This window comes from Scyliorhinus torazame, chromosome 15, assembly GCF_047496885.1.
Source record: "Scyliorhinus torazame isolate Kashiwa2021f chromosome 15, sScyTor2.1, whole genome shotgun sequence".
NCBI classification, from domain to species: domain Eukaryota; kingdom Metazoa; phylum Chordata; class Chondrichthyes; order Carcharhiniformes; family Scyliorhinidae; genus Scyliorhinus; species Scyliorhinus torazame.
In genome coordinates, this window is record NC_092721.1 from 129083496 (window position 1) to 129098274 (window position 14779).

The following is a 14779-nucleotide window of genomic DNA, read 5'->3' on the forward strand; positions in this document are numbered from 1 at the left end:
AGTATATGTGAAAGTCATTCCAGTTATCAGGAAATTAAATTATGAGGAAAGATATTTTTAACACTACTGTAAGTCTAGAAATAAATTGCAATATCCACTTTGTTGTGGTCTAGAACATCTGTAAGGAATCAGTAATCCAGCATTATTGCAGTCCTCGTGACATATTAGAAAATCTTAAATGTTGTGTCAGTGCCTTGAAAAACATAGTGCAGCAGTGTGTCAAATGCTCACAGTGCTATGGAAGTACAAGAAGGATGGATTGTTTGAAATTTCTTCTCACGTCTTCAAAATATTGGTCCCATGCATTGTGTTGATGAATAATTCATATTAACTTGATAGTTGGAAGGTGAACAAATCCCTGCGGCCAACAAAAATAATCTAGAGATGTTACTAAACACTGAAAGAAATAAAATAAAATGTACCACAGGGGTTAAGGGACATGTTTAATCCTCCAAATAGTTGGTCAAGACAAGAAATAAATGTTGCAATTTATTTAGTTACTAGCTAGCAGAGACCAGCAAAACATTTGCAGTCAAATTAGTGCACTTAACCAATTCCATCATCTCAGTCATTCCCTTCCCTCCCATCCAATCCACCCCATCCCATGCCGCCACCTCGCTCTCATGTCAGCTCCATCTCAAGGCGTTCAATCCTTCCCATTCTATCTCATGGCATTCCATCCTTCCCATGCTGTTCTGTGCCACCCGTCATACCACCCTTTTCTCCCACTCCTCCCATGCCATTCTATCCCTTTCATATCATCCCTCCGATGCCATTCCTTCTTTCCCACTCCTCCATTCTATTCCCATCATACTGTTCCATTCTTCCCATGCCACCCTACTCAAACCATACACCCAGGGTAACTGTTGGACTCCCCTTAGCTTCTGCTGTTCTTGTTTTGATCAACCACGCCCCCACTGCCCATCTACTACCAACATGCATCACATGCTGCAGTCTTCCATGCACCCTACTTGTCTTTGCATGTGCCAGGCTTCACCCATCAAATCAACCAACTTATCAATCAGATAAGTACAGACAGTGAAAAACTGCTTATTATTGCTATCTACATTTGGAATGAAACTGTTGTTTGGTGTAATTGTGTAATGGGTGTTAATCAGCAGCCTGCATTACACCATTATAAATATTTTTTCATTGTCATCATAAGATAAGAATATCGATGTGGTCTAAAAGGGACAACAAATGTTCTCATGTCCATTTTGCACCAAAAACACATGTATCTAATTGCAGATCAGCATCTTTATTTTGGTTGACAATAAGTTTGCTTTTGAAAACCTCGAAAGCTGGCACACTGGAATAAATATTTCAGCTTCATTGCATAAAAAAGTTCTAATTTTTAATTCTACCTGCACAGTGTCCTTTGAGCTGGCAGAACAAGTGGGAGGGACCTGAAGACCCAATGCAGTACCTCCGAGGATTGGTAGCTCGTGCACTTGCAATACAGGTAAATTTGGATATTACTAAGAGCCATAATATAGTAAGAAGGCTTTATTGGAAACATGTGGGTTTTGTTTTAAATATTGATAGCTGTGGCAAGTGTTTTATTTTAGCTGATTCAAGCACATCAAGTGAACGGAATGTGCTGCCTCTATGGATTAAGCACACTGCATGTTTTGCTTCCTTCAATTTTGCTTTGTATCCTTTGTACTAATCATTAATAAATCATTACTTGCAAATTAGTTCACAGGTTTATTGAAGAGTGGCATAAATCTTTTTCACCTCATTATAATCTGGTTTACATAGTTCTTGATTTCTCGAGGAATTAAGGGCTATGGAGAGAGAGCGGGTAAATGGAGTTGAAATCAGCCATGATTGAATGGTCGAGTGGACTCGATGGGCCGAATGACCTTACTTCCGCTCCTATATCTTATGGTCTTATAGTTATATGATACATGGTTAAATCTTCAAATGATGAGGTTTAATACCTTCTCAAGAAAACAATACATTTTGAAAAATAAATCTGAAAAAATATGTTGCTTAAAGAATATTACTATATTGTGTGTCATTTTTACACTGGGATGCATAAGGCTAAAATTAAACAGTTTTATTGTGACACATTTATTTATGGAATTTGTCAAGCATTAACTATTACCCTCTGCCAATTGTACAGATCCTTAAGAACTCTCCATTCCTCCAACTCTGGCCTCTTGTGCATCCCTCTGACTTTGCTCACCACTGGTGGAGCTGTTTAGATCCCACTCTCTGGAAACTCCTCTCTAAACCTCTCCCAACCTCCCTTTCTCTTTTAAAAATCCACCTCCTTTACCCTCCTTCCTACTATTTCTTTTGCCTCGGTATCTATTTTGGTCTGATTACACCCCTGTAAAGCACCTTGTGAGGTTTTTCAGTGTTAAAGGTACATTTTAAAGGTTGCAGCAAAACTGCTTTCTTGCAATTACTTCAAACATAAGTAATGAACATTCAAAGCTTTGCTTCAAGTTTGCAAGCGAACTTAATATCTTATCGCTTTATTTCTTTGAGAAAAGTAAAGGAAAGCCAGACAATTTAACTCAATCTCTTGACCCTGAGCTTGAAATTTGCAAGAAATTACAGACCAACTTCAAAAATGTACAAACACTTACAATTAGCCGGATTCCCAGGAGGCAATAAGTAATGGATTTCTTAGATAGACCAAACAGCTATATAGTGTGCGAGCTACAACATGAGCAATTCATTATAATATGAATATAAAAGTTGTACGTTTAATACTCATTCATCACACAATAGACAATTAAAAACCACAGTAATTTCCTGCTAGTTTTCTAACCTTGATAAATTAGACTTTCACAACAGATAGAAGCAGGGATTTATGAGTAGCTGCCAATCTGTAAAAACGCTCAATGATTTAGCCTCATATTAATCTCAGAATTACTTCAACAAAAGCTGTGGCATGAAATGAATAGCAGAATTAGTATTGAAAAGCAGAATATTGCAGAGGTGTTCAAAATCTGAAATAAACAGAAAATGCAGTAAATACTCAGCAGGTTAGGCAGCATACATGGAGAGGTAAGCAGAGTTTACATTTAAAGTCAAGGTCATTTCATCAGGTTCTTAATCTGAAATGTTAACTCTGTGTCTCTTCCATAAATGTTGTCTCTGAATGTTTCCAGCATTTTCTGCTTTTATAGCAGAATGAATAGACTGGAATTTACTGATGGGGAGGACATGAAGGAAAGTTGGCCCCAAATCAACCAATGTTAGCAGCCGTAATACGCTCTGGGTGACTTAACAACGTAATTGTGGGACTTTCGCCACTCACTGGGAGGACGTCCTATGCTCAAGATTTACCAACCAATCAGATTAGCTGGAACTATAGCAGTCTCAAGCAGTTCCCACTATGAGTTCTGGTGCTCCTGGAACTGCCTGACTCAACATTATACTAGAAAGCACAGTAACCCATTGTGGAATCTTACCACGGTTTTTAAACATAGACTGCGCATCATTTCCGAGTCTTGATCCCAGTGGTTTCTGACAGTTGCCCTCATGTACAGTTTTTTTGGAGATGGGCAATTAAGAGGCACCTCCATGAACCCTGTTAAATAAAGAATGTGGACAAGGTAAATAGTCAGGAGTTCCAAAGGGAACGCCTTCAGCTCTGGATGGCCAGCAGCTCCACCAGGAGACATTGGCACTGACGATGTAAGTGGGGCACCACAACAGCGTGCATCTTAGTGGAGCTACCCTCTGAAGACTTTCAATGCTTAAAAATAAAATCAGACCACAGATGTCAGGCCATCATTATGGAGGGATATCCCTCTCAATCAATCTAGCATCACCACTGAAATAAAAACAGAGTGATGGAAGTCCTCTGCAGATCTGGCAGGATTTGTGAAGAGAGAAATGAAATTAAATTAAATGAAAATCGCTTATTGTCACAAGTAGGCATCAATGAAGTTACTGTGAAAAGCCCCTCGTCGCCACATTCCGGCGCCTGTCCGGGGAAGCTGGTACGGGAATTGAACCGTGCTGTGACCTGCCTTGATCTGCTTTAAAAGCCAGCTATTTAACCCAGTGTACTAAACCAGCCCCTAATTAACATGGAGTTAACATTTCCGGTCCGTGACCCATCATCAATCCTGAACACTATAGTTCTGATTTTAAGGTTATTCCCCTTGTCCTAGACTCTTTCACCAGAGGAAATAGATTTTATCAATCTACTATATCAAATTCTATCATCGTTTTAAGCGCCTTAATTAGATCGGCCTTTAATCGTCCACATTCAAGGGAATACAAGTCTAATATATGTAATTGGGCCTCAAAACCTATCCCTTTTCGAGCAGGGATCATTCTGAAGAATTGTGCTACAGTTTCTCTACGGTCAATATAATATATCCATCATGAGGTGCAGCTCCCAGAACTGAATGTAGTACTCCAGATGAGGTCTCACCAAAACACTTGCAACTTTACACAACTTACCGCTTCATATTCCAGACCTCTTGAAATAAAGATCAACATCCCATTAGCCTATGCATTTAATGTTGTATCTTTCTGCTAGCTTTCAGTGATTCCTTTAAATGGAACCCTAAATCTCTGTGCCTATGCAATTTCTACCTTTTTGCCATTTAGAAAATATTTTGATCTATTGTTTTTAGGGCGAAGGTGGATTGGCTTACAATTTCCCACCTTGAACTTCACAGTTCAAAACTGCCACAGGTTTGCCCACTCACTTAACCTGCACTCTCAATTTTGCAAACAGTTTGCAAAAATGTTTGCAAAAACATTTTGTGAAACCTTGTTCAATGCATTTCAGAAGTCCATACAAATAACATGCACAAGTACTCCTTTATTTATGATGTTTGTTACTGTTTCAAAAATTCGACTAGATTTCTTAAAAATGACTTGCCATTTCCAAATCCATGCCGGTTCACTCTGAAAAGTTTGCATTCCAATTGTACAGTCACTCTGTCCCTAATAACAAATTCCATTAGGTTTATAACTTTTAGGTTTATAACTTTCTACTTTATGGGCACGATCTAATGGGAGAAGCACTAAGTGCGGTAGCAAGTGAGACTTACTGGGTACTTCCTGAACGACCGACCCGGCAAGACCGTGACCAGTACCTAACATCAATTAGGGCCAGTAATGATGCATGGGGCTGATTCACCTAGACCGTGTCAGGCAGCTCCCTGCTAACGAGTGGGAGCAGCTCTTAAACTGCTCCCTCCAAGAAAACCTCAGACAGCACACAGCCATGCCACCGCGCAGACCAACACCACATTTTGGGGTTGCTGACCTGGCTTGACTGCTGGACGTGGATGAGTCATGACGGGACACCCTGTTCCCCCCGAAGGGGTTGGAGGGTCAGCCACACATCAGCAGATGCCGCCTGGGAGGCAGTGGCAGCAGCCGTCAGCTTGGGGAGCGTAACCACACGGACCGCCATCCAGGGCTGTAAGAAGCTCAATGACCTCCACTGGGCTACATGGGTTAGTTGGCATTGGTCCCCTGGCACTGGACCCGCTACTCATCCAAAGTCTTATCTATTAATATTTCTGCTACATCTACTATGGCCAATTCCTGTTTCAACCCTATCATGGGCCAGGGTTTAGAGAACACCAAAGTATATCATGGAGTTCACCTGACCCACAACTTTTAATAGATTTTGGTTATGTGGAGCACACGGCCCACTTTACAGGTGTGATGCAACGGAGATCTGAAGTATTTTTAAACAAGAACAATGTTTATTCTATGAATCCAGTTAACATTTTATAAACACACAGTAAACACCTCATCAACTACCAACACTGATACCCCTGCCCAAAGATACAGAACGCTATAGGTAACCCTTCGTAATTTTCCTAACAACATCCATAAGTCAAAGACCCTTTTTAACAAAGACAGTAGGTTTACATTCCACATAGAAACAGGTATTACTTTGAAATCATCAAGTGATCTGGAGACATTCTTTAGATTGCACAGAGAGAGAGAGAGAGAGAGGCCAAAATACACCTCCTTGGTTTGAATGCAGCTTTCCAGCTGAAAACAAAACTAAAACTCAGAGCCAAAAACAGCTCCCAGCTCAAAATGAAAGTGAAAAGCAGAGCCAGAGCCCAGCTCCACCCACACACTGACATCACTGCAGCCACTTGAGAAGACAAACATTTCTTAAAGTGACATTCCCATGACAACCCTCCAAACATCAGCCTTACCAATGTTTAAAATCTTGATGACTCTCCCTGCTTCCTCTCATCTTTTGAATTTTATCATATTATGGCCAATGTTGTCAAGTGTTTTCTTATTGTTTGATTAAGCTCATTAGTCATTGCTAAATCTAAGATTCTCTTATTGGTTCAAGAACATACTGGGTGGATCTTTCGATTCAATGAAAAAGTTTTGAAATGTGGTAGCGAATGGGAACTGCCACGAGCTTCTCAGCGAGCTTGGTCCACCGGGGACAGTCTCCACAATCCAACGTTAATTGGTGCACTTAAAGAGGCCCCACAAGATTCACGCTGCAAATCATGGCGCATCAGCTGATTCCCCGGGACCAGTTTCGCCAGCACCCCATTAACAAGGTAGAGCAGCACTCAGCTCACAGCCATGCTACCGAGACGACCGGCCATACGATTCGGGGATGCAGATCTGAGGAGGCTCCTAGAAGCGGTCGAGGCCAGGAGGGATATCCTGTTACCTAGGGGTCCAGGAGGGTAAGCTGCAAATCATGGTGCATCAGCTCATTCCCCGGGACGAGGTTCGTCAGCACCCCGCTAACAAGGTAGAGCGGCACTTAAACCGCTCTTGCACAGCCAACCCCACTCAGCTCACAGCCATGCTACTGAGACGATCGGCCCCACGATTTGGGGATGCAGACCTGGGGAGGCTCCTAAAAGCGGCCGAGGCCAGGAGGGATATCCTGTTACCTTGGGGTCCAGGAGGGTAAGCCACAGGGCAGCCAATGCCGCCTGGGAGGAAGTGGCAGCAGCCGTCCACTCGGGCAGCGTCATCGGGCGGACCAGCACCCAGTGCTGCAAGAAGGTCAATGACCTTCACCGGACCACATGGATGAGTTGGCCCCTCCACCACCGTGCCGTACCCAAGCACACCCATGCCACCCACGCTGTGCCCACCCCCATGCAAACCACCCCCCCCCACCCCCCGCCCCCCCCCCCCCCCCCGTGGTGAGCCATGCATGCGGCTAATGCCCGCTTTGCTCTTTGTGTCCCACAGGAGAAGTTGTCCCACAACTGTCGGGCGAGGGGCCAGACAGGTGACGGGGTGCCAGACAACAATCCTCACCACCTTCGAGGAACAGGCCCTGGAGGTTACGGGGGCGGCTGAGGACAGAGCAGTCACCAATGTGGAGGTCGGCAAACGGTGCAGAGATGAGTATCCACCTGGTCCCACCCAGATGGACTCTCAAACCTGAGTTGTTAATGCCATATAGACTGACCCATCCTGCCCACTGACCACATGTCCATTTTCCCGCAGCACCTGCAGCCGACGGCGACGGTCCATCCAGGGTGGTTCCCCCCCATGAGAACACCTTGGAGGAGATCTCCGAGGATGCCACCATCGATGTGTCACAGCTATCACCCTCCACCAGCGTAGAGACACGCACCTCGGTGGGCAATGGTAGTGGTCAGGCTTCTGGAGCACAATCTGGTGAAACCAACACAGTTGCAGATGTACATCAAGTGAAGGGAGGAACACCCAGGCGAGACAGCAGTCGGTTTGCTGGATCTCTGGACCAGCTGGGTCCCAGTCAGATGCTGAACCTGTGGAACAGGTTTACCCGGAGCTGATGCAGATGATAGGGTGCAGCTGTGTTATTCTGAGGGAGATGTCAGCGGCACTCCAGCCGATCGATAGCCGATTGGAGGAACCCCAGAGGCTATAGGCGCAGGAGATGGTGCCGGCAATGCATGGCACCGAGGCCAACACTGCTAGGGTGGCAACCACAGTGAAGAGCTGGTGCACAATGTCTGCAGCATGAGTGGAGGTGTCCAAGGCATGGCTCAGTCAGTGACGGCCATGGCTGAGGGCCTTGGCAGACTGTCCGACCCGCTGGGTGATGTGACCCAGTACCAGGTGGACCTTGATAAGACTGCGGGACATGTCCCAGTCTCAGTTGGAAATAGCCGAGGCGCCGTAAAGCTTGTCCCAGTTGCAGGTGGGCATTGTCAAGGCGCTGCAGAGCATGTCCCAGTCACTGAGGAGCATTGGCGAGGGCATCAACACCATGGTGCTGAAAATGGGGAGCCACCAGGGCTGGCACGGCGAGAAGATGCAGGGGCAGCTGGGGCTTAATTCAGCTGCCTCTCTGACCCAAGGTGAACCACAGGTCCTATGGGCACCACTTGGGAGGAGGGGGCAACCGGCTGTCTTATCAAGGTCCACCTGGTACTGGGTCACATCACCCAGCGAGTCGGACAGTCTGCCAAGGCCCTCAGCTGGTTGCCAACTCGGATCCATCCTGTGGAGTGGCGATGGTGGCCACCAGCTCCCCTGAGTTCCACACCTCTGATGACGCCGCATCACGCTGTCAGCCCCCGGTATAGTGTGGCACGGCGGTGCATGTGAGGACACATGCCAGGCCATCAAAAGCCATACGATCTGGTAAGTAGCAGGCAGCCTCTCTGTGCATCCCATGGAAACATCCAGATGCAGCGGTACAGCACAGAAGGCTGAGCATGTTGAGGATCACTGAGAGGGCACGGGGGGTTGGGGGGGGGGGGGGGGGGGGGGGAGGCATAGTGGGATGTGGGGGAAGGGGGTGCTACCACCTGGCCTCCAACCTCTGGCTGGTCCTCCGGTTCCTCCCCGGGATCGTCCTCCAGCCCCTCCTGGTCCAGCGGCTTCTCGTCATTCTCCTCCTCCTCGGCGGTGGTGGCCACATGTTTCTCCACCTGCAGCACGCCCCACCCCCCTGCTGTGCCAGGTTCTGGAGGACACAGCAGACCATCACAAAGTGGACAACCCCCTGTGGAGTGTACTGCAGGGCACCACCGGAGTGGTCGAGGCATCGGGACCGCATTTTGAGCAGACCGATGCACCGTTCAATGACAGCCTGGGTGGCTGCATGGCCTCGTTGTAATGGGTCTCCGCATTGGTCACCAGCCTCCGTACTGCCATCATCAACCTCTGTACTGGTGTCATGAGCCAGGTCCTCGGCGGGTACCCCATATTCCCCAAGAGCTGACTGGCCATCCTGGGGTGGTCCTCGAAGAGGCCGGGGATGCCTGACTGCCAGGATGTAACTGTTGTGCACAACTCTCTGGGAAGTGTGCACACTCATGCATGATCTTAAGGCGATAATCGCACACAAGCTGGATATTCAGGGAGTGAAATCCCTTTCTGTTGACGTAGGGCACTCTGATGGTCCTGTGTGCGCAAGACAACATGCGTGCCATCTATTAGCCCCTGGACTTGGGGCAACCTGGCGATGGCGGAGAATCCTGCTACCCGGGCCTCTTGTTGGCCTGATCCATGTCAAAGTTTATATAATTTGCTGCCTGGGCAAACAGGGCATCCATGACCTATCAGATGCACCTGTGGGCTGTAGCTTGAGAGATCTGGGAATATTTAGTCCCAAGTCATGTATTTCATTTAAGCCAAGTCTCCTTTATTATCTCAACAGCATATTTGCATATGGTTATCTATGCCTCCAACATGTCATCCTTATTTACTATGCTTTGTGAGTTAACATTAATACACGTTAAACTTAATTTAGAACTTTTTGTATTTCCTTCTACTCTAATCCCATCCAATACCTTACTATTTCTTACTTTAGCACTATCTGTACTTTCAACTCCTTTGTACACCTTTTTTCTTCTTTCTAATGGTTATATATCCTGCTTCTCATGTTCATGTCAAGTTAATTTAAATCATCACCAGCAGCACTATCAACCTGGTGCTCTGGTTTCCTCCCAAAGTTTAAAAATGTGCAGGTTAGGTGGACTGACCTTGCAAACATTGCCCCTTAGTGTCCAAAGATGTGCAGGTTAGGTGAGGTTACGGGGAATGGGCCTAGGTTTCAGAGGGTCAGTGTACACTTGATGGGCTGAATGGCCTCCTTTTGCGCTGCAGGGATTCTACAGATCTAAATCATTAGTATATATTGTGAATAGCTGGGGTCCCAGTACCAATCCCTGCGTTACCCCACTAGTCACTGCCTGCTATTTGGAAAAAGACCCATTTATTCCTACTCTTTGTTTCCTGTCTGCCAACCAGTTTTCTATCCATCTCAATATACCTATCCCAATCCCGCGTGCTTTAATTTTACAACCTAATCTCCGATGTGGGACTTTGTTGAAAGCCTTCGGAAAATCAAAATAAATCACATCAACTCTGCTAGTTACATCCTCGAAGAATTCCAGTAGTTTTGTCAAGCATGATTTCCTTTCATAAACCCATGCTGACTCTGTCCAATCCTGCCACTGTTTTCCAAGTACTCTGCGATTAAATCTTTTATAATGGATCTCGCATTTTCCCCACTACCGACGTCAGTCTTACTGGCCTATAATTCCCTATTTTCTCTCTATCACCCTTTTTAAATAGTGGGGTTACATTAGCCAACCTCCAATCTGCAGGAACTGTTCCAGAGTCTACAGAATCTTGGAAGATGACCACCAATGTAACCACTATTTGTAGGGTCACTTCCTTAAATAATCTGGGAAATTTTCGTACTCTATTTTCCCCTTCTTAATTAATCCCTTTGTCCTCCTTTGCTAAATTCTAAACTGCTCCCAATCCTCAGGTCTGCTGTTTTTTCTGGCCAGTTTGGATGCCACTTCCTTGGATCTAATTCTATCTCTAATTTCCCTTGTAAGCCATGGTTTGGCCACCTTTTCCATTTAGTTTTGTGCGAGAGAGGAATGAACAATTGTTGCAGTTCACCTATGAACTCTTTGAGTGCTTGCCATTGCCTGTCCATCATCATCCGTTTAAGTAACATTCCCCAATTCATCATAGCCAACTCACCCCTCATACCATCATAGTTTCCTTTATTTAGGTTCAGGACCCTAGCCTCAGAATCAACTATATCACTCTCCATCTTGATGAAGAATTCTGGCATGTTAATATCGCGCATCCCCAAGGCCCAAGGGGCCTTGCTTAACTAGATTGCCAATTATTCCTTTCTCATTACAAAATAACCTGCTCTCCAGGTCTTTCCACAACGCATTGGTCCAGAAAGTCATTCCTTCTACATTCCAGGAATTCCTCATCTACGGCATTGTTACTAATTTGATTTGCCCAATCTATATGCAGATTAAAGTCACCCAGAACTACATTTATTCCTTTATCGTGTGCGTCTCTAATTTCCTGTTTTGTGCCATTCCCAACATCATCCCTAAGTTTGGGGGTCTATATACAACCCTCACAAATGTTTTTTGACCCTTCGTGTTTCTCAGCTCTGCTCATACAGATTCCACATCGTCGGAGCTAATATTCTTGCTCACTATTTCCTCTTTAATTAGCAATGCAACCCCATCACCTTTCCTTTTTGGCTGCCCATCCTAAATACTGAATATCCCTGGATGTTCATTTTCCATCCCTGGTCACCCTGCAGCCATCTCTCTGTAACCCAACTATATTATATCTGTTTACATCTATTTGTGCGATTAATTCATCCGCTTTATTGCTTGTCCCATTCCCATTATTTTTCACTGTGGCCCTGTTTGATTCTTGCCCTTGATTTCTCTGCCTAACTCTTTTCATATTCCTCTTTCTGCCTTTGGTCTTGTCTGTGTTTCTCTCTCCTCTGACTCCTTGCATAGCTTCCCATCCACCTGCCATTTTAGTTTAAACCCTCCCTAACCACCTGAACAAATACTCCCCCTAGGACATCTGTCCTGGTCCTGCCCAGGTGTAACCCGTCCAGTTTATACTGGCGTAACCTCCCTCAGAACCGGTCCCAATGTCCCAGAAATCTGAAACCTTCCCTCTGCTGTCATCTCTTCGGCTGTGTATTCGTCTAATACATCCTGCTACTTCTGCTCTGACTAGCACATGGTATTGATAGTAATCCTGAGATCACTACCTTTGAGGTCCTACTTTTTTCAACTTGCTTCCTAACATCCTGGGCACGATTCTCCGCTCCCGCGACTAAGTGCCCACGCCGTCGCGAACGCCGTTGAGTTTCACGACAGCGCAAAATGGCCCCGATCACGATCGATTCAGGGCCCAAAAATGGGCTAGGAGCGGGGCCGCGAGGAATTCGGGGGGGGGGGGGGGGGGGCGTGATGCAAAAACATCGTCGTAGGCGCGCAACGTCCGAATGGCGCAATCCGCGCACGGAAGGACCCAGGAGGAGGGGAAGGAGGAGAGATGGCTGAGCCCCGACGAGCCGCATTGAGGTTCCGGGACATGGACCTGGACACCCTCCTCGATGAGGTTGAAAACCGAAGGGCCACCCTCTGCCCAAGACGTGGGCATCGCCAGCCGTCCAGCACGGTGAGGCGCGGTTGGCGTGAAGTTGGCACCGCTGTGAGTGCTGTGGGGCACACCCCCCGGTCCTGGGAGCAGTGTCGGAAGAAGCTGCACGACCTAACTCGGGCTGCCAGGGTAAGTGCCATGAGGGTGCCCCCGGGTCACAACCAACCCCCCCCTCCTCCCCCCTCGGCACGAGGGGGGTGAAGGGGGGTTGGGGGGGGGTTCAGGGTGCACAACGTTGCACTCGACCCACATGAGCACCGGGACCCCCCTGGAGAGATGCCATGGCGTGGCTCCAACTGTCTCCCCACCCAGCATTAATATAGCTTATACTTGCACGCCCTGATGACACCCGCCTAATTGTGATGCTTTATCCAACCCCCCCCCCCCCCCCCCCCCCCAGGACAAGACAGCCCACAACCAACGTGAGCGTATGAGAACCAGAGGGGGTTCTCCTGTGCTGCACCCCTTAAACGTTCACGAGCAGAGGGCCGTGGACCTCGCTGGGGGATCCGCCACCTGGGAGGTCGCGACATGCCAGGTCGGAGGCGCAGAAGCAAGTGAGACAACCCTGCATTTCCCCCCCCCGCCCCCCCCCCCCTCCCCCAGCCCCTCATCGCCCCCCTCAAACTCTGGCCACTGCACCCCCGATCCCCTCCCCCTCGCACTCTGGCCACTGCACCCTCGATCCCCTCCCCCCTCACACTCAACACCATACACCCGGCCCAGCGTGTCTAATGAACCCTGTACCGCTGTGTTCCTCAGGGCCAGCCGCTGAACGTCCAGGGTCGTCTCAGCCAAGACACAGCCGACCATCTCCAACCTCAAGCGCACCCAGGGACGCACGGCAGAGGGTAGCAGTCGGTCGGACAGGAGGGCCATCCTGTCAGTATGGGACGCTGGACGGGGACGCCCGTACGACGGACAGAGACAATACTGAGGGGCACAGGACGGACAGTGACGATGGCGCACAGAGAACGGCCACACAGTCCACGGAATCACCTGGAGGGCAACATGACATGGGCAGCATGCACCTTGCGCCGGACCATGAGGGGGACCAGTACACACCAGACTTCCTAACGGACGATGACCTCGAGCTAGCGGCACTGCTGTCTCCCACACCATCCACCATCGCAGAGACACTCACCTCGGTTGGGCAGATAAGTGATGAGGCTCCCGGGTCACAGTCTGGTGCGCACCACACAGCCAAGCTGGTACAGCAGGTGGAGTTTGGAGCAGCCGAGGGGCTGGATGGTCGGAGGGCAGCCCAGGCCCAGCAAACAGCTGCCGCCCAGACAGTTCCCGGGTTCCTGGATGTATTTGATCCATCCGGACAACCGATGCATGTGGACACCCAGGGACTGAATAACGGGATGAGGGCCATCTTCCAGGACCTGCACACGCAGTTGGAGGAGTCCATTCGTGTCCAGGAGCAGGGAGTGATGCCGCTCATCACAGCCACCCAGGCCGACACCGCATGGGTGGCGTCCGCGGTGGAGGCAATGGGCTTCACATGCACGCGTCATCCATGGCCCAGGAGAGGGCTGCCCTCTCACAGGTAGCCATGCGCCAGAGCCAACACGACATTGCCGCCGCTCTCCGGGCCCTAGCCGAGTCTCACCATGCCATGGCCCGGTCCCAGCAGGCGATGGCACAATCCCAGCAGTCAGTCGCGGAGAGCATAGATCGCCTGGCGCACGTGATGGATGGCGTAGCGCACTCACAGGTTGAGATAGCACAGTCCCTGGCAGGAATGTCGCACTCCCTGGGCTCCGTCTCTACGAACATTCGGACCGTGGTCGATACCGCTGCAGGCCTCCAGGACTGGCAGCACCAGGTGTCGGTGGTGCGACGGGGCAGGTCTCCGATCGCACCTCCGTCCCACAGTGAGGCCCGGGGGCCACCGGGCTCCCCGAGGGAGGAGGTGGTTCTGGGGCCCATCCCGGTACCTCCAGCAAGGGACGTCTCGGTAAAACTCGGCCTCCCCCCGTTCCGTCCCTGGCGCATCTGGTGGGCAGTGGGCAGGACAGGGTGGCACCACGCCATCCAGCACACCCGCAGAGCAGCCTGGCCCATCGAAGCCGGGCCGCCACAGGAAACGCGTGCCGACGGGGAGCCATGTCGCAGGGCGTGATTCTCAGCAGTCCGCCTCCACTCCTGCTGTACCATCTGGGGAGACACCTAGACGTAGTGGTAGGGCCCGTAAGGCAAAGAAGGTAGGAACATAATAAGTTGGCACGGGTGCAGGGCACAGTTTAGTTGCAGGGGGTAGGGCATCTGTATGTGAATGTCACAATTAAACTCACTGTTGCACTTAACTTGTAAGACTCTGTGCTATGTCCGGTGCCGGGGGCTCGTGACGGTGACCGAGTGGCGCTGTGGTTAACGA

At 48.8% G+C, this 14779-nt stretch overlaps 1 protein-coding gene across 3 annotated transcripts in view; it reads left to right on the forward strand.

Annotated features, from left to right (window-relative positions):
• Positions 1-14779, forward strand: part of dync2h1 (dynein cytoplasmic 2 heavy chain 1) — an 866357-nt gene that overhangs the window by 773078 nt on the left and 78500 nt on the right. For all 3 annotated transcript variants that reach the window (XM_072476728.1, XM_072476730.1, XM_072476729.1), the window contains one exon: positions 1373-1462. In XM_072476728.1, coding sequence (XP_072332829.1) covers positions 1373-1462 — 90 coding nt within the window. The remainder of the gene's footprint in view (positions 1-1372; positions 1463-14779) is intronic.